At 42.7% G+C, this 26,176-nt stretch overlaps 1 protein-coding gene across 7 annotated transcripts in view; it reads right to left on the bottom strand.

Annotated features, from left to right (window-relative positions):
• Nucleotides 1-2,560: 2,560 nt before the first annotated feature.
• The window catches only part of LOC121601780 (mucin-5AC), a 51,178-nt gene continuing 27,562 nt past the window's right edge, over nucleotides 2,561-26,176 (bottom strand). For all 7 annotated transcript variants that reach the window (XM_041930585.1, XM_041930587.1, XM_041930599.1 and 4 more), the window contains 7 exons: nucleotides 5,426-6,701; nucleotides 5,127-5,346; nucleotides 4,791-5,047; nucleotides 4,536-4,697; nucleotides 4,257-4,452; nucleotides 4,098-4,184; nucleotides 2,561-4,013 (listed from right to left, as the gene is read on the bottom strand). In XM_041930585.1, the coding sequence (XP_041786519.1) occupies nucleotides 3,822-4,013; nucleotides 4,098-4,184; nucleotides 4,257-4,452; nucleotides 4,536-4,697; nucleotides 4,791-5,047; nucleotides 5,127-5,346; nucleotides 5,426-6,701 (2,390 nt within the window). In that variant the 3' untranslated portion in view covers nucleotides 2,561-3,821. The remainder of the gene's footprint in view (nucleotides 4,014-4,097; nucleotides 4,185-4,256; nucleotides 4,453-4,535; nucleotides 4,698-4,790; nucleotides 5,048-5,126; nucleotides 5,347-5,425; nucleotides 6,702-26,176) is intronic.

The raw sequence follows: 26,176 nt of genomic DNA, 5'->3' as shown, positions 1-26,176 counted from the left end.
ATCGATTATTTTCACTCTAGCCTGTATATTCGGTGTCGGATCCATTTCTACTTCCTGTCGTAAGGTAATTATGGTTTCAAGGTTGCCCTATTTTCACTGCCCTACTTAACTAATACGAAAGTTGTTGAAGAGCGAGAACGTAGTGGTGGTGATGGAGGCGATCATGCACCCGTACCTTTAGCTCATTTTGTGTCATTCTGTTTTGCTTATTTGTGCATGGATTTTTTGTTTTTGCTATGCTCATTGATTTCCGAAGTAATCCTTAAAGCCGAAAATTAGTAAAAACCATCAGCCGATTTGTGCTGCATTTGCGCTTCCGTGTTTGCTGAATAATGTGTTTCAGAGTACGATGAAACTTTACTATGCCATTTCTTCAATTAGTAGTATTATTACTCGCTCAGCTACTGGCTATTATACCACCGACAAACCGACGTGACACTTCGAACAAAATGAGCTTCAAAAGTTGTCTCCTTATTTCAAATAAAAATACGTTAAACACTAGCGCCATCTCTATAATGATTCGCTTACTACACTGACACAGAGAAGAAACTGCTAAACCCCCTTTTTGGTTTTCTTCGCAAATTCGTATGCGTATTGTTTTATGTACTTCTCACATCTTTTGCATTGATTTGGAAACTTATAAAATGATTTTCCTGGGTGTTTTGTCCAATAATTCTCACAAAATCTTGCCTCACACTTCCTTTGCCATTTGTATTTAGAAAAGTTGTTTACATCGAAGCAGCAGGGAACAGAGCTTACTTTGACAGAAGTGTTCGCCTCACTGGTAAATGACAGTACTTTCGTGTGGGACACTTTTGTAACGCCAGTGTCATGTCGGTTTGTCGGTGATTATACCATGCATGATGTTTATGTTGCAATTTGAACTACCGGGTTTTGTTTATGAGTGTTTGTATTCGATACAATATGGTTTACTTTGACAATGGTTGACATGGTTTTCGCTTACGCTGTGTTGCTAATTTGATCATTCCTATTTGATATTCGTTGCATGCGCGCACCGTTGCTCTACCGCTTGCGCAAGCTGGACTTCTATTTTGCTTAAATGGCTTTTTGCTCTGTAGACTATTTGTGTTCATCGACTATAGAGTTCTGATATATTTTATATTCGTTATGCTAGTCAGTGGATAAAAACCAGTTTCCATGAAATCGAGACCCCATTTTCTCGTATGCTGATCGAAACTGATCGAACGGCCGAATGTTACCTTTCATTCTCTGGCTAGTGTATGTGTATTGATATTTTGGCGTTTTTTTCAGTAGCAGGTAATTTTCCGCTCCAATAGCTGAACCACCGTTCATAATAAATTTATTTAAATTTGGTCTCTGTTGAATTATGCTTTGCTGTGAATCAAAACAGGATGATATCGTCTATTACAATAGCCTCCCCCTCCGGTTGGCTTTCTGAATGCGGTTCGTTTTGCTTAAAGCTTCATGTCTGCGCTACGATGGCTTTCGAGACGTCGTTTCACTTGGAATGGTAACAAGGCTACAATAGGATGATAGTTGTGGTGAGGGCGCATGCTTTTTTGTTTGTTTTTTTTTCAAGTCTTTGACATTTCAATCTTAACTTTTGCGCGTATTTGGACCCCAAACGGGGAATTTGCACGTGGCCAAACAGATACTCCACATTCAATGACTTGCTTCGCGTTCGCACTTTAACTACTTTTGCCTTTACATTCTAACGGACCCAGTTCACGGTCCGCCGTTCTTGCTAGTTTTGTTTGCAAGCCCATGGAATTATGTACAATAATTAAAAAGACGACAACGTATCATGCGCATCAAACGCATTTCCAAACAACACACGCGTTGGGAAGAGTAATGGTACAGAAGTGTAGGAAATGTGGCTTGTTGCACTAACAGCTAACCCTTCTTCTTTCATAAATAAAATGCAGAACGTATACATCACTAGACCAGAAACCAACACACACATACACAAACACACCACAAATCAATGGAGGAGGAATATGCAAACAAAAAATCGACTACCACGTGGGTGCCTCCCCGTGAGTACATGTTCAGATCGGAGTGTATGCCGTGGTAACCGCGCCCAATCGCAGTTGGCTTGTTTGTGTCCCTTTCTTACTATCTAAAATTATTTATGCAGGCCGGATTAAAACATTAGTCAACCAAACGATTTGAACGAATCGTCAACTATACTTAAAATAAAGACAAAATAATTGGTTTCCCATCCATTGTTTTTTTTTTTGGGCACTGCTAGGCGGGCCAATTAAAGTACTTAAGATTCACTGTTTAAAAAAACTTCTTTACACGCAACCATTAACGTAAGTAAACAAACACAAGGTAGTACATTCCTTACTTAAAACCCAGTGACTCACACAAGCACACGATCCGCTTTCCGCTTGTCCACAAATGATGCTCACTCATACAATATAATGGAATAGATTTGCAACATAATAATAATAGTAATAGTAATAAGTGTAATAATAAAAACAAAACGATTTATAATTTAACGAACCATTTTTTTACACATTCCGACCTTGTTTTTAGGATTGATTTTGTTTTTTGTTTGTTGCTTGTTTTTTTCTGATTTAAATACTCTAGCGTTAGGAATTCATAAAGTGTAAAGCGTTACATTTGTTTGTTTTTTTTTGTTTTTTTTTTTACCTGACATTCCCTCTCATTCCCTACACAACTGCCCCGCCATAAGGCTTACAATTGATTTATATCATTTAACTCGTAGCAGGATATCTCGTTCCGTTTTGTGCCAGCGTGTATTGATTAAAAAAAATCTTAAACTCTGCACCACCATAACTGGTCGTACTTTACGCGTGCAATTGTGATTTACAACTCTTTGAGGGGATCAGTTGTCTGGAGAATCTGCTCACGGGAGGAGAGTGGTGTGAAGTGTCCGCATACCAAAGGAACGCAGAATCAATGATTAATGAAAACGTACGCGCGTTTGCAGTATCAGTTGGTACAATCAAGTACAGTTATGGATGGAAATAAATTACAAATATGAATATCATATCGATAAATTATTGTTTGCTGTCCTCTGCACTGCAAGTACGCACAGTCACCCAAAATCGACACATTTCATCATTGATAGTGCGTCTTTTCCCCCATACCTTCATTTTCATTCTTTAAAAGAACAGTTAGCGTCGCTCTGATGAGGAGTTTTGGAGGGTAGTAAACATTAAAATCACAACTAATAAATATCCATGCAGCCCTTTGAACCTTGGTATGCAACAACCTATGCCACGGACAACACACACACACGCGCAGTGCGGACACAGCACGACACAGAACAGGCAAAATAGGACACAGCATAGAAATGTGCTTCAAAACATCACCATTTCAATTGTTCTATAAGCGATCATTAAAGGATTAAAGCGCATGCCACGCTGCGTTAGGACCGCATCACGTACGCTAGGTACTAGCCGTTTGTGTTTCGAAAGCTACATTTTCATGCATTGCCACACACCATGGAAGAAAAATGCATTCCACTGAGGAAAGTGTTAACACTAACCATGCATAAGCTGAAATATCCTTCCAGCTTCTACACCAAAGCCATGATTGGCACACAAAAAACGCATCGTTTGTACAGACGATGGACAATGCACACGTGACTGCTTCCAATCGCGCGCGCCATTCTCTCTAGATGATGTGAAAGAAATCTTCTATTATCTTTTGTTTGTCTGCTTTTTTTACAATTAGATTCATTCTTATCTTTACGGATGCCCTTTTCCTTCCTTTCTTCGGTTATACCGATGACTCTTTGTCTTCGTCCTTTGCGCGTAAAGTTTTTTCTTTCATCCCAGCTGGATCGCTGCATCGGGCCACACACTCTACGTCACGTACGTGTTGGCCGTTTCACGCTTACAGTTGTACAGCCGCCGCTTCAGCTCGGCAAAAGTTGGACGCTTCTCGGGCACCAGATCCCATGCTTGACGCATCATTTCATAGATCTCCGGTGGGCAACCTTCGGGGGCTTCCATTTTGTAACCACTGCCAACGTGTTTCACCACATCGGCCAAAGGCTGTAGAGCAAGGCAAAGAAAATATATGAGTTGGCATTCAGAAAAGAAGGAAGGAAAGAAAAGAAGCGGAAAAGCAATACTCACAATTCTCGGGTATGGTACGCGGCCGAATGAATATATTTCCCATAGTAGAATTCCAAAACTCCACATGTCCGTTTTATTGGAGAATTTCTATAAGAGAGAATAAGCACATTACAATCAGTAATCAGTTTCACCGCATATTCCAGTGCCGCTAGTACGTACGCCTTCCTTTAACGCTTCCGGAGCCGTCCACTTAATCGGAAGCTTGCTGCTATCACCAGTATAACGCTCGTCGCGCGCCAATCCAAAATCGGACACCTTCGCGACACAATCCTCGGAAATGAGCACGTTGCGGGCAGCCAGATCTCGATGGATCACTTTTTTGGTCTCTAAATACTCCATGCCGCAGCAGGTGTCGCTGTGAAAAACGCGTGAAAATCCACGTTCAGTGTCGTTCGTCCGCAGCGAACCGCATTGAAACGCATGTACTGCGATACTCACTAGGCAAAGTTGATCTGATCCTTCCGGCTTATGTGTTGCCGACCGCGTGACCGCAGATAGTCGACCAGCGATCCTTTGCTCATGTACTCCGTTACGAGATAGATGTACTTGTCGTGAAATACAAGACCAATAAACTTGACGAGATTTTCATGCTCCAATGTACTGCAGAAAGAGAGAAAGAGAAGGAAGCCAAAACAGAGAAAGGTTAGGTAAACCACTCTCTTCGGAGAAACCTAACCGAATTTCGTAACCTACGTCATTACGCCAGCTTCGGCAAGGAATTTGTTTGACGCGCGGCCAGCATCTTTCAGCACCTTCACTGCGACCTTCTCGCCCTTCATTATGCCCAGCATTACATCCCCGAATTCTCCCTTGCCGATGTTTTCCTTCAACTGCAGATCCTCCATCTTGATCTCCCAGCCATTGTCCTGGAAGTCCTTTACGCAGAATTCTTCCTTGGGCAGAGCTTTCATCAGCTTTGTGCACAAACCGTCCGAGTCGAGCGTGTAGTGCTGCGGGAAACAACAAAAAATCAAATTCAGCGTGAATTATGCAGAGTTTTTTGACACCTATCTTAGCCGTACAACATACCTCCACCAGCTGTCCGAGATGATCGAAGTATTCGTCGTCATCGATGGTGAGCTTGTTGTCCACGTATTTGATGCGATAGTGTTCAACCTTTTCGTTAAAGCATACGCACAGCGTGTAGTCGCCCGGGAAGTTGGTGGACTCGCGCACCAAAAACAATCCATCTTCTCGAGGTTTCAGCAACGATTCTGCCTCTTCCCGCTTTATTCGTCCATGGAACCAGCTAAAATAGGGGGACAAAAAAAAGAACACCGATTAGGAAAGGGCAAGTTATTGCGTGCAACTGTCTGCAAAGTACTTACGGCATAGCGTTGAGTTTCGCGTTCACTTCCGCTCTCCGTTGGGCGGCAGCGGCTGCCGAGGTCGTTGGTGAGGAAAGTCCGACCGGTACGCAGTTCCAGCCCGGAGCCGGACCGCCCACTCCATTGCTACCGTCGTGCCCGGCAGGCGGTACTACGACCGTTGGTAAACCGATTGGACCGTGCAGCGAGTTGGACATGTGATGCACCGGCTGGTTTCCTTGCACCATTGCTGACTGTTGCTGCTGCTGCTGCTGGTGGATGGAAAGAGCCGAACCGGTGAGCCCTCCGACCGGCTGCAGTATGTGTCCCTGTAGTTGCGCACTGTTCATGGATGTTGACATCATATTGGCAGCGGCACTGCCGGTCACTGGCGCTACTGCTGGTGCGCCGGTGGACGGTGGGCCCGTGCTGTGGTGGCTGTTGTTGGTCAGCACGCCGCCACCGACTGCTGACGCTGTCTGAGGGTTGTGCTGTAGCAACGCTGACGCCGGCTGAGGTGGATGATGCTGGTTCGGTGATTTTGGTATGTGGTGTGGTACCGCGGGATGCGGCGGTATCGGCGGCTGATGGGGCTGCTGCTGTGCTGACTGTGGCGCAACCAGCTGCTGCACCGGATGATGGATGGAACTGAGACTCGGGTTAACACTATGTGGAGGTAATTGTGGTGGCGGCACTATTGCTGACTGCTGACTATGTTGCTGTTGGTGCTGCTGCTGCTGTTGCTGCGGTGCTGGAGGTGGGCTAATAAACTGCGGCGGCTGCATGTGACTGCCGGGACCGCCCCCTCCTCCACCTCCTCCGCCGCCGACGACAGTGGCACCGCCGGGTTGCGGTGCGGGCCGCTTGTGCTGGCGGGCCGGAGCCGTCGGTGGTGGAGGCATCTGGTGCGGCAAAAACCATGGACAGTCGGTGGCGGAGGCGGAAGCGGCGGCCGAATTCGCGGCTGCTACGACCGTCGACGAGAAGCCCCGATGGTGGCCCACCACAGCCGTCTGTCCCGTGCCCGGATGCTGCAGGTTGATCGCCGCCGTGTGACTGTTCATTCCGTTCAGCGCCACGCTACTTCCGGTGGAGTTGCGGCGCGCAACTAGCGAACTGTCCTCTGCCTCTTCCTGCTGCCGGTGATCACACACTGACGAGTGTGGAAGATCGAAAGATCGCTGCTGTGGCTGCTGCTGTTGATGGTGAAACCGTTTCTGGTACTGGTCGCTGCCGATGACGGAAGATGCTGGTTTGGTGCTGCGATCGAACCGTGGTACACCGCTCACGTCGACATCTGAAAGGGGAAGCGAGACGCACACATGAGTATCCATATCGCTCCAATGGGCCAGCAACTTGGTGGGTGTATGCTAAAATCGTCGTCGTCCCGGGTGTGCCCGCCGCTCAACAAGGCGATTATCGTTGGCTGATGACGAATCGTTTACACCAAGCTCGTCACTTAAGTGGGCAATCATCCATCGCCTTCAAACCGCCGCCCTTCCCTTCTTATTACCTTCCCCTCTCCCGCCAGCCAATGTCGATGGATCATCGATTACTTGTGGTGTGACTGTGGCGTGGCGGAGTACACCTTGAATAAGAACGATTTGCTAACACGCGCAACACATGATATCTTGAAGGCAAAACTAGCGGCTGCTGGGGCAACTCCTACCTCTGACTCGGCTATAAACTACGAGCCGCTTACAAGTGCCGCTAAACATTTGTGTTCGAGGATTTCTATAGTGAGGAGCTGCCGTCGTCGTGTTTTGAAGATTCGTGTTTGTTTGTTGACACTTCTCATGGTTAACCCCGCGGAGCGCGCGAACCGTATGACACCACCGTGTGATAGTTTTATTTGCATTTCAGTTTTACCGGATTGTGAGACGTCGGGGACTTAGGACAGGCAACATGGCGGAAGATGTCATTTGTGTGTTGTTAGCGGGACATTAGCTTCTGGTGAAGTAGGTTGACCGCGCGAAATTGACACCAAATGATCATCTTAGCCAGTTAATGAGAAGTATCTATTGCAAAGGAATTGAATGTTTTCACTTTGAATAGCGTTTTCACAGGATTTCTCTCTACTTTTCTGTCCAAACATCTCAATGGTGGGTACATCGGATGAGGTACAGCAACGTACACATTGATCACATATTTGTTGCGGAGTTACAGTTTATAAGTCCTTAGGATTGATTAAAAAAATCCAATCATTTTTTATCTATTTCATGCTTAATTGCGTAAATTCTCTTCTCTTTTTTGCTAGGAAACACCGTTCGGCATGCCACCAATAAATGACACAATCTCGAAGAGCAGGTAGACGCCTGCGGATACGTACTTCAATGATCGGTTTCAATTTCCGCCAATACAGTCGGTCCATCACTGGTAGGGGCCAAGTGGGTGGTGTCGTACGTTCATAAAATGAAATGTCAACTATGCTCTCTTCATTTTGCTCAGTATTACACGAAAGGATACACGCATGCCTGTACGTTTTGTATCAAGCGCTGACGAACATCGAGGATATCGAGGATATCGCCTCGTTTACAATGTCTCCTTGTCTCATAACCTCTCTCAATATGCTGCACTGCTTTATTGTATGTTTGCCAACTCTGAAAAAAAGGATGCGGCCCTTTGGTAGGAACGAGCTGAGGTAGGGGTCGCAGGTACAGTAAACCTCGATCATGCAACGTTCCATGGCGACACTGTACAACAAAGCTAGGATGAGTTCTGCTGCAAAAAGCAAATCAAAAATAGATTGCACTACACACATATGCTCTCGTTCACATCATGTATCGTGCAATGCTTGTCCGGGGCATAAGTTTTGTGTGCGTCTGATTGAAACGACGGAAGCAAAAGCGATAATTGATTTTTTGACACTTTTTGTTTGCATAGTAGGCAGCAACAATCGTTGCAAGTGAAAAAAATCGTACGTACATTCAATTTCTTGCGCTAAAGAAAGTCACAAACACAGCAAATGTTCACAGAGCCTGAATTACTCTTATGATAAATTGGTAGCAGAGAGAAAAAAGGTTTATTCTTTCAACAGTACAACGGTGAAACATTGCCAAAGAAGGGCCACACCATTCGTTTATGTGTCATGTTATTTCGCCGGGACAGGGGGGCCTGTCCAAACGCGTGTAATAAATGATGTTCTACCACGAACGTAACACTTCATTACGGTGTCACTGAGCCTCAACACTGACACTAACAAGCTGGGTCATCCAAGAGATCGTCAATCTCTTGGATGATGGTATGTTTCGTGTTTTTTTGGGAGAAAGAAAACCATCTACAAATTAATGTGTCGACAACTGTACATGTTACATACGAACCGGAACAAGCTTAAATTAAGCCTTTTTTGCTTTGTTTTGCTGCTTTTGTTTTTATCACCAAAAGCTCTCATTACATTTTAAATGGCGTTACTTTATGACGCGACTACTCTAACCCTCTCTGGTGATGCACTTGGTGAGTGATTCATGGTTCAATCCCGCTTCAATCAAACTTCCAACATCCTCTATAACAGTGTTACCCCCAGTCAATGAGGGAGGGGTGTGTATTTTCACGCCTCTCATGTTACCTCCCCCCATTGTTTACTCTACCCGTACAATTACAAATCAACGTAAATTTGGCAAACTGGCAATATGGCAAAACTGGAGCTTTTACCGGTCCGCCAACGCTTCCGCAAGCCATTTAGCGTGAAGCGCCAGTTAAAAGCCACAAAAATAGTCAGCACAGACCCACGGACAAATGCAGGCGTGAAGAAAAAAAAAACACAATTACAAAAAAAAAACTAAATTCCACATCCAGCCAGTCAGCAGTCAGGCAACGAAATAAAAAAAGGTGTTGTGGAGTTGTGGATTAAATAATCGCAAGATTACAACATTTTGCCAACAGTGTTTGTTTCGTTTTCCTTTACTTTTTTTTCTTTTTTTGTTAAATATAAACGGCGATACGATACGCCACTTTCATGCTATATCAGGTGCGTGTTACGTGTCGATGGTGAATGGAAATGGTCGTTACACAGCAGAGCAACAAAAAAAAATAACCTAGAGAAAGAAAAACAATAACTTAATGCAACAAAATATGCGTAACGCGTAAACAAAAAACAAAAAGAGAAAAAACATGCGGAAAACAAAGATGTAGGTTAAGCAGTAAAACTAAATCGCAATCGGATTTAAAGTGCGTCCGAAAGGCGTTGAAATAAATTGCTAACAAGAGAGGATGAGAGAGAGGGGCAAACACATGGTAAATGCGTAAAAAAGCAGTTGTTGAAGGTGTGGAAAGAGCGGGGGTAAGAGAAAGAGAGATAGAGAGAAAACAGCTTAAAAAGGTTAACCTTCAGCCAACTAAGCTAGTGAGCAATCGTGATATGACGTGGTAATTCACTGTAGTAAATCCATGGCCCAAGAGGTTGATGGGTCGGAGTGAAGTTTATGATTTTTTTTTATTTTGCCCCATTTTGCAAGCAATCACAATTGCAGCGCGAACCGTCCCCTCGCATAACTTAACTTTTTTCTTGCAGCTTCGTGAGCTTTGTGTTTCCCGCGAATCGTATGGATCGCGTGTAGGGTGAATCGCGGGTGTGTTTTTGACTCACGCGACCCCAAACCTCGTGGCACAGAGCAAGCAAGCAAACACACGCAAACCACACTACCGTTGCCACCTGTTACTACTAGTTGGCCCACAAATCACCCCCGCGTGCCTGTGCCAAGCAAATGTAAGAAATCGCAGCTTACTCGTCCGGACGAAGGATGTATGTGTAAGAGTTTATTTTGCCTTCTTATTGCGATTCCGATGGGGGCGGGCTGGGTGGGAAATAAATGTTTATTTGTACATTTTCATAATCAATCGTTCATTACGGTCAATCAGGGCGAAATGTGAATAAATGGTACGAAACGAATCTTCGTAATTGAAAGATTAGCCACACGCAAGGTACTGAGAGCTGGGATTGAGAATGGGGCCAGCAAACAGCAATGCCCAGATATTCCCTGAATGGCAGCTTCTTCGGATTAGAGCAACGTGACATTACCATCGAAACGAGTGACGCTGAGAGTTGCTTCACCGACAATCAACCAAAATCTGTAACGCTTACAAATGGAGCGGTTGACATACAGCTGGGACCACCAGTATGTGCGGGTTCAAACCGAAACCGTCACCGAAATGCTGAGGTTCATTTGCATATTGGACTACCTTTCCGCCAGCTTTTTTACTTTTTATTCCAGCATAGGTAGCACGCACCTGCCCTCGGAGCTGGAAACAAATGTGGGGCGGTGAAGATACCATTGCTGTAATTTACCATATTCATGATTTCACTCTTGCCAGCCGCAGCCCGGATGGGAAAGTTTTGTAAAAGATAGAAGGAAAACTGCACCGCGCATACTAGGACGTAAGAACTGTCATGCACTGGTCATGAATATCAATTGCGAGCTGACACACTCACACCACGTATGACATTCTGTCGTAAATGGTCTTTTTTTTATCTGCCGTTCGTTAAATGGTGAAAGCGTTGCCGGCATTCAGTTCACGCTGCTGCTCTGTGTTCACGCTTTTATTTGTGTTTAGATGTTTTAAGAATTTTTGCTTCATTTCACCAAACCATTGGATGTTTCGTCATTTAGATGAAATAGCATAATGTTATTATTTTTATTTTAAATTTTATCCTACCCTATATGAAGCATTAAGCCGTAGAGGTACGGATACGGCAGCATTATGACTGACACGACAAGCTACATTTTTCATTCTTTATGATATTAGGGGTTTGTATAGTGTGACCCTAATTAAGTACGACAGATAACAGCTTTATCACACTGCTCCCTAACCACACCCCGTACATTTCTTCCTGCTAAAATGACGTAACACCATCTAGTGCATGAGTGGCATTGCATTAAGCTTATTTAAAGGCTAGGTTTGGGACGCTCCGTTAAATAATTGCGCCGACTGTCGGGCAACTATACTACAATTTAATGGTAGGCTTGACATAGTAATCAAGCATTTTCATGCTAGAGAAGCGGCTAAGCAGCACGAGTGACAAAATTATAAGTTTTGTGAGGAGGGCATAATGTATGGCGTAATACAATTAGTTCACAGATTTACAACCTCTCTCTCTAAAAAGAGTATAAAAAAGAGACCGCGCTATACTTTATTTAAGCAAGAAAATAAATTGCAAACATTTCTCAAACATAAAACATTTTTCTAATGTTCTTTCAATTTTTATTTTCATTTTTGTGACCCTACAAACCCAGGAAGTAGTGATTGAAATCCAAACGCTGCTTCTACTTTCTACTCTGAACGGTGTGGAAGCTTGACCTACTCGTGTTCACCCGCATATGCTTTCCAAAGCATAACAAATAATTTCCAAAGTAGACGAAATTGTTGCACGTTGCTGATGCTGCTGCTGCTGCTGCTACAGCATTCGTGACTGTGTACCACCACAAGCCGCATCTGAAACACTCATCGGGAAATCAAATTGAAGATGGCACCACGTTCCCACGTGGTGCAGAGAAAACCAAACGCAGGGGAATGATCGTTCCGTTTTATGTACCACGTCTTGCACCACAGCTACAGGAACACAGCTGTATCCAAAAGGTTAGGGGCAGAATCGCAAAGAAAGTGCAGCTTGATGTCTCTGTTAGAAATTGTTCCACGTTTCTTCCAAATCACAAAACAGACGATCTTGTCTCTTTGTTGCTGCTTCCATCTCTCACGCCACAGCTCACGATTTTGTGATTAACAACAAGGAACGGTTAGATAGAACCATCTCCAATTCGCTAAACTGCATTATGCGCTTTGCAATTCTCTTTTCCCGCCGCACAGCGCCGACCGAGAGCAAACGCATCACGCAACCTCCTCCGGTGGTAGAGAGAGATTGTAGTGAGCATATAATTAAAGTGCCCTGAATCATGAGGCTCCGTTCTTACGATCTGCTGCACTGTGTAACTGCTTTGTGTGGCTGGTGTGGCATGCTTAGCGATTCGATACGGCGAATTGCTGCAGCTACCAACCCGGCAACATTGTAGCAACACTGACCCACACCGGCGAAGCTCATCCGCTGAGTTTGTTCTTCAATTCGTATTGGAATTAGCGAAGCGACCACTTCGCTGACCACTGACCCACCAACGAGAGTCGTGGCCTGATGGTCATCATCCATTCTCACCCTAACGTGCTCCGTTTTCCACCCCCTGTAGACTGCACCTTTAAAGTGCGCCAAAAAGTGTATGGCACTGATTCAGCCTCCATCCAGCCAACATTTCCCGACCAATTGAGAGATCTTCGAATGCTGCGTTTTCCGTGGCTCGTACGTGATTCAATTATTGCTGCACGATTGCTGTTTAAATTGTACGAACATTCTCGGGCCTGACTGCCAGCCGGGTGGAAATTGTCGGAGGTCACCATTACGCACACGGCGACTGCCAGGGAACTAACAGTGACGCATACAACGACCGACGCTACACTTTGCGGCGTGCTTCAATCACATCGTGTGACTGACTCTTTCGAGAAGCACGTGAGGACTTTTCTCAGCAAGTGTTTGCACCCTGAGAACGGCGGGTTCGGTCGAAGGGGCACAACCAGTTGGCCAAATTGGTACGAGCAATCACCAACAATCTTCTGTGCGATACTGCGCGCTTCGAAAAAGGGATTAAAGAACGGATGGAGAAAAATTAAATTCTCACGCTTACTTCTTCGCTGGATGGTGGCGTTTCTCATTCCTTCATACTCACACTATAGGACATGAGCATGGAGCATGGTGTACGTACTAAGGCCCTGTAAATAATTGCAACGTTCAAATCTGTAGCGTTAGTTGCAGCATTCTTGTAACCGTCAATTGCAGCTGGTCCCTTACAGCAGCAGAAACCAGCGAGCAGGTGTTGGAATTTAGTTAATAGGAGTTTGATTTTGCCTACAGAAAGGGAGATACAGTAGGTGACCGCTAACTGAGAGGTAAACAAGCTCCAGTTAACGAACAATGTTCGCTAACTGGAGTGACGTTTCTATGGATTGATTGTTTTGATTGGCGTTGGGTGGAATAAACATACCAAACTTTTTTTTCATTTATGTTGATATAAAGTAAAGTAATTCGTGTAATAACATAAATTAATAGCAAACGTAGGCAAAAGACCCTAAATTTGTTTGAAAAATGCACATTTGCGACAAATTTCTCTTCATGAAATTCCGGATGTTTCATGTTTTGACGTTTAAGTGTTCGTTAACTGAGAATCACTCCAGTTAGCGAACCTCCAGTTAAAAAGCACTCCAGTTAAAACACATCCAGTTAGCGGTCACCTACTGTATTTGAAAATGCTCCAAAAAGGGGCGAAAAACATAACCGCCAAAGTCTGGACTACTTTTCTAATACAACCCTAATATCGTATGGCCGGTGCGATGTGGCAAGAGGAGGAATTTCTTTTACGTGGTAATCAAAACTACCGCAAAGCTCGACACCGATCCTAAATCGTTATTTTGTTTTTGTCGGAAATGCCTGCTTTAATTGTTTTTTAATTGCAATTCTTGCTACGGATTCACGATGAATCCAACGATTTCATGGGAGACTAGCGCACACATGATCATAAAAAACGCGTTTGATAGTACCGCCCTTCTAACGCAAAAAGTCCGAAACCACTATACTAGGCATGTGGATATTATCGCCGACGGTTGCGCGAAACCGTGCGCGAGCAAAGCATAGTTGTTGGCAAATAGTTGGTGTGGAACCACCCTGCGTTCCATCTCCGGTGCTCGCTGTATGCTCAGGCGTTTGGAAAGAAGGTGGAGCGAGTGTGAAGCCATTTAATAACTCTTGCCTAAATTGAACCTTTCGATTCTAAACTCATTCCAACCCATAAACGAGCCAATTCCGGACCAACATAACCTAAAAATATGTTCCCTGACCTCGACTCGTTTAGCTATAGGCGACGAACCGAATAATCGCATGTATCTTGAACGAGTAGTGACGACTAAACGCCAACCAAACTCTTTTTATCTTTCCTTCCGTTACCCTCACATACATCAGAGCTCGTGACTTTGCAACAGGATGTCTTTGGTGATGTGGTCTAATAAAACGATTCTCTCTTCCCGTGAATTGCGTTTTACCATGATCCGACAATCGCACTGTATTCCCTTCCTTAGCTTACGGTTGAGCGATGGATTGATCAAATATTGAACAAATAATGAGCGTGCTTTGTGGATTGGTGGGTTCGGTTAGACGGACACTAACAAGATTGAATCGAGGTTAGTATAAAATAAACCGAAGCATTTTATATCAACCGGACATTCGATCGTAGTAGACAAATCGCGGCAAAATGTCTGGAGGGTTGTAAACCAGAGTAATCAAACCCGACGCTCCATTACATTGTGTATTATAGTTCTTAAGTAGAAAAAAGAATCACAAACGTTTTGTACAGCAGAAGAGAATAACCAACAAAAGAAAATAAAAATGGCAAGCCGGAAAATGGTCGGTGTGCAATAAGGAAAGAACAAACGCCTTCAAGTATTTGCGATATCAAAGGCTCAAAAGTTTGTTTGTTTTATGGCGTCTTTTCCTAGCGCCTCTACCGGTTTAATCTATAAGTTGTTTCATTTATGTCTGGCGGGTTTTACGTTATAGTGTTTCATTAATCAAGTCCTACCATTTTTACAGATTAGGCGACCAACTAGGTCAAGTGTTGAGGGAACAGTTTCGCAGCCGGCTGCAGTACATCCAGCTCAATTCCTAAATCTCAAAATACTTACAGAAGTTTGAAAATGAAGCATCCTACTATCCAAAACGTTTGGCATTTATAGTTTAACATAACAATTGAGTGATTACTGCCTTGGTATTCGGAATGAAAAACGAGGCTAAACGGTTCGGTAAACTAAAAAAATTGCCTTCGCCCAAGAATGGCCGCACATTACCGCAATTTGACGCACAATTAACTGCAGCTTATGTAATCGACACCAATACTCGACCGGTTAATCACTTGCTGCTAAGGCCGGCGCACTAAAAGACACGCGTATCCATATTTGCGCCCTGCCCTTGCCATCGCCTTATTACTCGAGCGACATTCGGCGACACCGATCATGGTGTGCGTAAGTCAACCTGCTCGAGATTTGGCCAATGGCACATGGAAGGGATATTTGGAATCACCACGGTGCGAGTGGTTGTGTGTGAGCGTGACTAACTGCGCTTAGAAGTACTAAAACGTGGCCTCGCCGGGTTCAATCCACCGTTGCAAACAAACCGGGCGAAAGATCAGACACGGCTTCGTGTAGTCGCGTAGTACCCACGTCGCCATTTGGTACGACACTGCCTGGTAGAAGCTCAGCGGCGATTTATGTTCGGTTCAGGTACCTTTCTCGAAATCAAATAACCTTCGCTAGCCGTTGCTTCACGTAACCAGTCAGACGAGGCCCAGATCACAACACCTCTCGCAGTGGTGGTGGTACCGCGACACGATTCCGAACCTGCCGCTCTTGATTGACGGAATTTGGAATGCACGCGCACTCACTTTGTCAACCTGTCAAGGTTCATATAGCAGGAGCAACCACCTGCCTATGTCTGGCGACGCATAGTGGAGGCGACGGTGCTGGTTGTTGTGGTTGTGGTGGTGGTACAGAGCCAATCAAACAATAACCAATGGCCGTTAGCTAATAATGCATAAAGGTTAGTTTGCTCTTTAGGAAGCAACACATTACGACAAGCCATGATGTACTAGCAAATGAAACACCATGGTTAATGTTCTATCCATGGTTCGGCTATCTCGAGGACACTACCGCTCCAAAAAGCGCATCATGTGGTGCACCCTGGATTGATTACGTCAGAGAACACGCACACAGTGATCCCAGGTCAGGATCATACTATGCAAGACAACAAATGGCACACTACAGAGGTTCTTTCTTGCAGTTCGCGCTTGAACAGGGCCACCGCATTCCTATTTAAGTTTCGGCGAAGGAATTTAGATGAGTAAGTTAAAAAATAAATGCAAGCTTAAGATTTCAACTTGCAGGGCGATAAATCGTTTCCTTTTACAATATATGAATCGAATGTTTTCTTCAATAAAGACTTTTCGTTCGTTGTTGAAAACTTCCCATCTCATGCGCGATGGCCGTAGGGATCAGTAAAAATCACAGTCATCGTCTTCGATTAACCTTTGGACTTCATAATGTACTACAGCTTGGTAGGAAAGATGACTACAGCATTGACGGCAACCGAAAAAATAACGCGAACCAAGACACGCCATTCCAGTTTTATACAATGCAAATATTTAACTTTGTAGATGAACACAAAAATAAACAAACGAGATAATACAAACGAAACGAACAGAAACGTGCTATCTTGTTTAACATGAGTCATGATGACTTCATGCAAGTAACCGTGAACGGACAACGTTTATTCAAAAGCGCTTTTATGCTGACTTATTCGATATGAAGACGGTATTCGATATTTCAATGTTATTTCCCATAGATGTGCTTGTCTCCATGCGAACATCTTCTGACTAATTGAAGACTAATAATCCAATCAAAAAAATAGATATATATATATATATATATATATATATATATATATATATATATATATATATATATATATATATATATATATATATATATATATATATATATATATATATATATATATATATATATATATATATATCTTACCGTACCCTAAGCAGTGAAAGTGAATGAAAGCGAAGCTTTTGCACACCTAATTGAGCATCAGAAGCTTGCGTGCTGTGAGCATCCAAGTGAGGGCGCCCACTCTCCTCTCCAATCTTTCATTCCGGTAATGACGGACGGCGCAAAAATAGAGTTACCAACCGCGCACAACGTTTATGAGGACACAGCAGTTTGGAAGGAGTAGCAATTGATCATATTATTCTTTGGGGAAAAAACAAACGTCTCTACCATTACTGACCATTTTATTTCGTTTCCACTTCGTGCAAAGCGTCCGTCGTGGCTGTCGGAGTAAAAGTACCCCAACCGAAGAGGTTAGCTCCTTTTTGAACCAATTATTATTAGCGACGCCTTATCATTAGCGTCATGCGTTCGCTTCCTTCTTGCCCAAACGTTTATGTTGTACAAACGAAGCTCGGGCACGTTTGCTCTCTCTCTCTCGGTTTAGTGGGCTAGTATATCAGGTGTTTTTTTACCGCTTTCCCTCTCTATTAGAGAGCACCATTCCGGGAATGATCACAAATGATTGTACACAGTGGCAGACACAGTAGGGCGGCGGAGGACAGCAGGAATTGTTTTGCCAAAGGTCGAACACGTATGGGTGGTAGCGATTTTTTCTTCGCAACGAAACCATTCGCAATCCAAACGTATAATTATCGAAATTGCTTCATATCGCTTTACAATCGGTTGCATTGCCATGGCCCACCACCCGGACGGGGGACTGTAAACATCGATCGCACATAATGGTTGGAAGGTGGTTTCTATCAGGAAATCAACCAAACAACACCTCTGCGAACATGTGTGCACGTAACGAGAGTGGGTGTTTGGTAGCCAGGCTCTATGATGCACCGTAATGTCCGGATGTTATGTTTTGGTGTACGTTTATCATTTTCTAACCAGTGTTATCAATCAATCTTGTTCGGATAGAAGAAGTCTAATTGGAATATGGATATAACGTTTTGTGAACTATGAACGCTTAGAGAAAATTGCTATTTAAAAATTGAATGAGAGCACAACAAATTCCAATATTTATCACACGTTTTACGTGAACAATTACAAAACCCCTTTTTTAAAAAGAGGATTGATTTTCCGTTGAACAATTAGAAAAAAATTCAACAACAACCATTAGATAATTAAGTCCTCCAAACATGCACTACTTTTACCAAAAAAGAAGTAACTAGTGTTTGAGCCTGAAAACAATTATCAACAGAAACTCTACATAAATCTTCCGCCATGGAGAAGGGCACCGACCGATCAATGAAGAGCAGTAGACGGCCATCCATAACCATGGCTCATCGCTCGTTGCCGTATCGCTCAACCAGAAAGCTCTATTAAAATGGCCTTTCAATTTTTAACCTTTTTTGCCATCAATTGGATGTCTCGAAAGGGTTTTTCTCATCTTCACCCGGTGTTCACTTTCGCTAACACGGGGTACATTAACGCGCTCACCAGATGATCGAACAATGAGACACCACCATCTGCGGGAGACGGACCGGCCAGTGGGGTACACCGTTACACAGTAAACGCTTCGTTACGCTGCTCAACGGACTGACCTTTGTCTGGTAGCCTCCAGCGAACGTTAGGAAACTGTAAGGGTGACGCTTCACCAAAAGGAAGGAACAAAAACTGGAGCCATTTGAAAGATGATGAAATGAATTACAAAATGCGCGAGCTTGATCACGCTATGGGTAGGATAATATAGAGATACCTCCATCGGACGGCAGTTTCGGCTAGTTTTTTTCCAGTATCTTTCGAACACATTGCTTGGAGAAACGCACATTTTATCGAAATCGATTAATCCGCCACTACTATGAGAGGCGTGAACTTCCTTGGCCATATCCGGTGATCGTTGATGCCCAAGGTACGCATTGACTCGCAGTTCGGTGTTTTTTTCTGATCTTGTACATCACTATTAAGAATACTTTTGGGCAACGAACTCTCTAAATTGTTTAAAACATTCGATACTTCATAACTTTTGAACACATACATGGAGCTTTTTTCCTATACATTTGTATCCTATGTATCCTGTTTGTATCCTGTATTGCTTACTGTGCTTCTTACTTACTTCCATTCCCCAAAACCGGGTTTAATGAGCGCAGATCTACCGATCGATGCCTACCTAAATCCAGAAACTCGACGCACGGTCTCCACACTGTGATGATACACTCGAAATCCATCATAACAATGGTCCATCATAACCATCATAACGCACACTGTATTCGTCTAGCGGTACTCGTCAAAATCAGCGCAGCAACCGCAAAAACACCGCTGGCACACGTGTGTCGAACGATCGCGAATCACAGCACAATCATAACTGGCGCAGAAATAAAGCTAGCACTTCTAGCACCGAGAGAGACTCGCACTAGTTTGTTTGGAAGATCAACTTTTCTTAGCTGTACATCCCCCGCGAGCTCGAGAAACTAGTGGAACTGGAAACTGGAGCAAACACGCTAGGCCTCCTTCGTCAAATCGGGAAAAACAAGATACGGTTGTGAAAACCAGCCACCAGCTGTGGGAAGCGCTTGCTCGAAGCGACCGTGCGGCAGAAGAGTATCGATCATTTTCAACTATTTTTCACCCACCTTACAACTTGTTTCGTTTGCGGAACGAAAGCGAACCTCCGCCGCAAAATCTTACTAGACGTGCCTAGTTGTGAGTGAAGAGCACAACCAGTTTTAGATAATAATAATAATAATAATAAAAAACTAAGGTTACACCTGTGTTCCAGAGCTGCTGCAGAACAGACCGGGTGAGGACAGGTCGTCGTCGTCTTACATTTATAAACAATTTCACTTGCTGACCACTCACACTTTCTTTGCAAGAGAAAAAAAAAAACAGTAGGAACCGGTCTTGCCTTCATCACGATGGAACCGACTTCCGGTCTAGTGAAAAACCGGAATCGACCATTTAATAGTCACACCAAGACCCTCGTCATATACGCGTTTTGTACTAATGTCGACGGCTTCCTTTGCCGGAGGTTTAGTGAATATGTGTCGTGTGATTTAGCGTTACAAGAAAAGTCAGAGCAGAGCTCATTGGAAGCCGATGTTGTTTTGTATGTTGAAAGAAAGGAATGTATGGTTTGAAAGATGTGAACAAATAGTAAGCTATTCTTACGGACTAATTAATAGCCTTTAGGCTATTAATTAGTCCGTAAGAAACAACACCATCATATAAAATACGAATGAGGCAGTAATAACGCTAATTTGAATAAAGAAAATATTAATTTATTTATAATTATATTAATAAAACTTTAATAATCCTTTATGAATTAATAACTATATTAATAAAGAAACCAAATTAATACCGAAAACATATAACCAAATCCTATGGGCTCTTTTTGAAAATCTTGATGTTTTCATCTGCCAGATACTTTCATGCTTCTTTTATCCATCATCCATATCAAGCTTTCTAGAAAGTTTCACAAAAATTGCGAAAAAACCTCACGCATATAAATAATGAAAATAATACCTCGCCGATTCACAATTGTGCAGGCAGACAGACAGACGTTAGATTACAGCAGGAGCCTCCGGACGATAAGCCAATACCAGACGCCGGCTGGCTGATGTGGCGAACAACTTGGATGAGGGATTAAAAACCGAAAGTGTTCAAACCGGACTCCGCAATGGTCGCTTCCTGCATACTCGCGATGAGTGGGGCTTACAAACCTCCATTCGATTTCTATGAGAAGAAAGTGAACACTAACGAAAAGGCAACCGTTGAAAGAAAAATCAACGCGCTAATGCGAATAATGTCACTATTTCCCTGTCTTCTCTAATGGAGAGCTTTTCTGCCAGGAAAAACTGCAAACCCGCGTAGAGAAAGGATGCCTCCGTAGGCTATAGACTGAGTAGCCAGCAATGGCAAGTGATAGTTAGCTATAAACTGGGTAAACTTCTTTTTATCAAGATAAGACTTGGGGCGCGATACTCGGCTCGGCTGGAATGATGGACCTTCCACTGTATGACAAAGAAGAAGCATTTGATGACGCTATCGTTTCTTGAGATAATAAAAGGTATAGCGTATTCTGTAAAAACTGAGAGTTTAGACTCAAAGTAAAGGAATAAAAAACCCTCATCACAGTATCATGATACCTGAACCTCGATGATGATGCTGAATTACAAAAAAACCTTGCACCTCGTTCCCCACACCTTGGATGTTGCTGGCTGTGACTTTACCTGAAGAGGCGGAGATAAAAAAAAGTAGTAAACAGGATGAATAGAAAAGATTTCAAGATTTCGGTTAAAACCCAATAATGCAGATAATGGGCACCGGATGGCGTTGGGATATTAATTCCCCTTCACGGGCTAGGTGATGGTAGGTGATTGTACGTTTACAAACTCGTTACAAAAATACCCTCTAGGGCAAACCGATTACGGATTGCTGCCGCAGTCGGTACAGTGTATCTTCCCAATTGCCCCAATGCAGATGCACAGCACGTTTAGCAGCGTGTGCCTTAAATTATCACCTACGGCACAACGACGTTTTCCTCCGCAATAGACATCCCTCCACCAATTGATCCATACATTCCATACACAGCGGAATCTGCTCCAGAGGAGTCCATTGCTTCACGCAAGGTTCACCACCTTCCCCGCTAATAACTGACCCATGGAAGCGGTGCTACCCACCCTCCCAGCATCCTCAGCTTTGGTTTGGGCAATCATATATGCAAGACTTTCACTTTTCGTTTCGACATGTCCATCCAAGCACAGCTGCCAAACGAGTCATGGATGGGGCAGGCCAAAAGGTCGACCGCGGTTCGGATGTTGTTACCCTCTGCTCGCACGCCGCAGCTCATCTTGTTTTAAGCGGTTTGGCGTTGTGCATCAGCGGCCAGCGAACTCTAACTGAACCCGCAAGGAGCAATACTTCATCTCAGACGAGAGAGTGAGAGAGACAAATGTGTTATGCGAATGAAATGTCAACTGTTTGGTTGCTCTACCTTTGCTGGGATAACGTACTCTCAGCCCTGGAGGATGGAAGCTACGCAAGCCATGAACTTAACATTAAGCTCGATTTCTCAAATGGACATGTTTACGAGCATGTACAGGTAATGATCGGTTTGCAATAACGTCAACGTTGGACGCTGTTGTTGGCCGGTTTGTTAGAAAGTGATGCTTTTGCACCCGGTGCACTGACAGGCCAATCATTTATTGCTACATATGTGCCTATCATGTGACGGGTGTCACTGCTGCAATTTGGTATGAAATATCTATGAGGCAAGACTGACCCTGCAGGCGACATAACAATACATCCTCAAATTGGTTGTATCAATTAGCGAAACTCAAAGCGAGAAACCGCCAATTGGCAGATCAATCTGTGGAAAGACGTCGAGCAACCATCTCGAACATTCTTTTGCGCCAAAAGAACACTACGTAAACGGTGGAAAGTTTTTTTTTCTTTCCAATTGACGTCATGAATGTCCGGAGCAAATCAGCCTGTACATGATGACACCTTCGTTTGATATCGAAAAATAATTAACATCATTCTTCCATCTAGCTTTGATTACAAATTGAACACTTTCAGGACAATCGGGTAAGTTATAGTGTGAAAAAACATCTCTGGCATCTCATGCCATGTGTCTATTTAGAACCATTGTGGGAGCATAACATTAGGGGTTGATCAGTTTCATGACACGACTCTACTAGAGAATATTGCTAGTTATGTTTAAAAATATATTTATGCAATGATTTCAATACATTTAATCGCTTTTTAAAAAATAATTGGATTTACACGGTTTTTTATAAAATTTGTCTCTGATTTTCTCTGTCTTTGAAGCCCTTTCCGTTTTAAGTTCGTAGACTGACATTTCAGCCTGTCAGCTGTTTGCAATGAACAGCAGTTTTCGAGCAGCTATCTAAGTGGGTATAATATACAGGTGGGCTTATCCTAAGGTGTATGAATTTAGAAGGCTGATTTTTATCGCTTCTGTTTCTGAATGAAAATTTTAAGAGTGTTTTGTGTATTCGTCAAGCTTCCAGAAAGCTTATTTGAACAAAAGTTTTCACCCATCCTGTCAAAAAGTGATATTCAAATTTGGTTATAAAATACATGCTATGAAACCACCTGGATTACATACACTTTGATTCTGGATTCCATCACCTGATCTCTTTAATGCACCTTGGGATAAATGTAAACAACACCTTGTTTTGCCATTTTTCGAGCAGGTACTCGAATCTAATTCTAGCTTTGTGGCTAGAATAATCTAGACTGAAAATTGAAGGCTAGTTTTATGTGTGGTTTTGTATGGATTGTTTACATGATTTCCAGCGTCCAACTGTCAAACTCTATACAAAAAAACTGACTAGAATCGTGAAGGGCCCCTGTCGCAGTATTTTCAACGTTATATATAACGCATACTGCTTAAATACTTTCACCTTTACAACCACTATAGCCGCTGTATCAAAAGTGCTCTGTCCCACAAACGCTACGCAAATAAAGATGGTAATTTGTACCGTGAAATTCGCCATTATTTCTTTTTCCCATTGCCCTTCAAAGATGGTATAACGATAATTTGCTTCCCAATTTAAATTTCATCGCTCATCGTTTTGCTGTACTACAGTTTGTGTGATATTGGGTACAAATTTCGCTTTTCACTTTTTCCACACTCCGTGCGGATTGTCAGTTCTGCTTCTGCTACCGTACAAAACAAAAGATTGGTCCGGAAACATTATTTACCAGAAGGAGGATGGTCATTGTTTCCCTCGTTTTTTGCTTTTCCTCTAAAGTAGATAAAATCAAAGACTCATTTCCATCCAAACCATTCCATCACGAAATAAGCTACAAATGGCCGATACAAATAGATTCTCACTAGGGAATCGAGCGAATTTGCGAAACAAGAGCTCAGCACAATATTTCAATTGGTGGACCCAAACTGTGACATGGCAGACCACAGAAGGCAGAGATCATCATTTCACGCCCATCCATCAGGTTTCCGGTGCAGGAAAACTCTCATTACAATTAGAGTAACAGTGATGCGAAACAAAAAAAGCCAAAAAAGCATTATACTAATTGTACTTCTTTTTATTTTCCGGCCATCGAATTGTTTGTGTCGAATACGGAATTCATTTTTCATCGCTTTGGAAATGGCGAGAAATGTACATTGTGTTATTGTTTTAAAGCAAAAAGAGAGAAACGTTGATTTTCGTACAATAGTAAAAAGGAAAGTGTTCTACATTTCCTTACTGATAGTTTTCATTACCTCTTACCTCGCAATACATTATTGCATAGGGTTTCGATCAACAGTTTGTTCACTAAAACATCGCCTTTGACAACTTGTACACAAGTATATTCAAGTATAAAGAAAACAGTTTCATTAATGGTGAACATTGTTGAAAATTTCAATACTTTTCAACTTTAAATTTCACACGTTCCCCATTCTATACAACAATTCGTCGTCAGTATACTTGCAGGATTTTTTTTAAGTGGAGTAATGTTATACAAATGGAAACCAATACAAAAGAATAAATCTAAATCATGTTTCCTTTATTTATACAAAAAAAACACTATAAAACTTTCAGTACATTGGGTTCCCTTTTGCACTTTTTGATGCTATGCGTTGAAGATGATTGTTATTCAAATGAGGCCCTTCTATGTCGAAAGAGACAAGATATATCTGGACTTCATCGAAATGTAAATCCTGCTCGTTCGCTACAAAAGCAGAAATGAGTGGCGTAATGAAAGCGAGAGCAAAATTTGCCTTTGATTTGCTTATCATGATGAACATTTATATAGCTTTCTTAAACCACACTGTGCGGGACATCTTTTTTTCACTGCCGTTTACTTACAGTGGAACTGGAAGGAATAACTCAAACTGCATCATGCAACGACGAATTGGGAAACTTGATACACTGTACAATACGACGGTGTAAAAGAGTGTCTTGTTCGGGTATTTCTTTCACCAACAGCGTCAAAAGAAGACGAAGATGATCCGGTTGAATAACAGGACAGAGAAACCTCCACCAGTAGCAGAAGGTTCATATGACTTTTTAACAATACTAGTGTTGGCGCGCCATAATTGGGAAGCCTTTCTGATACATTCTGAGAGCGATCCTGGCGCGAGGTACCATAATATCGGGGGGTTAAAGGCGAAGTCACTGTCTAGGCTTTGCGTTTCGTATCGGATTACCGCAAGTGAACAAAAGATAGCTGTCCATTACTAGCAGCACTGCACATGATGGAAAGAATTCCACCCTAATGAATGTATCTATTTCATTTCCATCACACCGAAGACTTCATGAGGTGCTTCTTCAGACATACAATGAATTCTATCATATAAGATAACTTTAATCGGTAGCTTTCATCGTTATTAATTCTAACGCGTTTATTTATATCATGCAGTGGCGTTACACATTTTTTTACAATATCCAACAACATCTTGTTCTATTCAACTATGTTCACGTTCAACAACATTTTCTATCAAACTGATCAATCACGTCACTATTCAAATACGATGAACGATTATCTTTAACAGATTCACAATAAATACATCATTTGCCACTTTATATCGAGTTACTAGAGGAATGTTTCCCGTAGATAATTCATGGTCAAACCTCTCTTGTTCGTCATGATGGTGTCACATTACTATGCTGATCTTCCATAAGCAGTTAACTCATATGCTCATAGTTAACTCATTGCGTTAACTCATATGCTCTTTGAAATAAGTCAAGCGTCACTATAACGTAATGATACTTTTATTATCTGCTCTCACATATCTCGATTTCATCATCTCTAAAGAAAAAGACGCATGTTATCCATTTGTTGATGGAATTATTAAATGGTTTTTAAAATTGGAAATGAATTCTGTTATAACACGACCTTCAGATGGCAGGTGCGTTTATTATAGCGTTTCGTGGACTATTCCATGTGCCGAGTGTGCGTATGGGCAACACTCTGTAACCAATTAATGCCCCAAAATGATGAACTCTCTACTGGGACTGTTTCGACACATATTTATGCTGACAGTGTGACTTCGTTCACAAACTTCGTTGATGTTGAAGAACTGATCATTTGATGCATTCAACTGAATTCCATTTTTATTGATTATAAGTAATACATTATACCAAATGAAATAACAAAAGTGATTAAGCAACTAAAATAATATCAAAAGAATCAAGCGTGTATTAAAATTTAACCCAC

Source organism: Anopheles merus, chromosome 2R (assembly GCF_017562075.2).
Source record: "Anopheles merus strain MAF chromosome 2R, AmerM5.1, whole genome shotgun sequence".
In the NCBI taxonomy this organism is placed as follows: domain Eukaryota; kingdom Metazoa; phylum Arthropoda; class Insecta; order Diptera; family Culicidae; genus Anopheles; species Anopheles merus.
The sequence above is the reverse complement of the archived record's forward strand: the minus strand, read 5'-3'. Positions and strand labels throughout refer to the sequence as shown.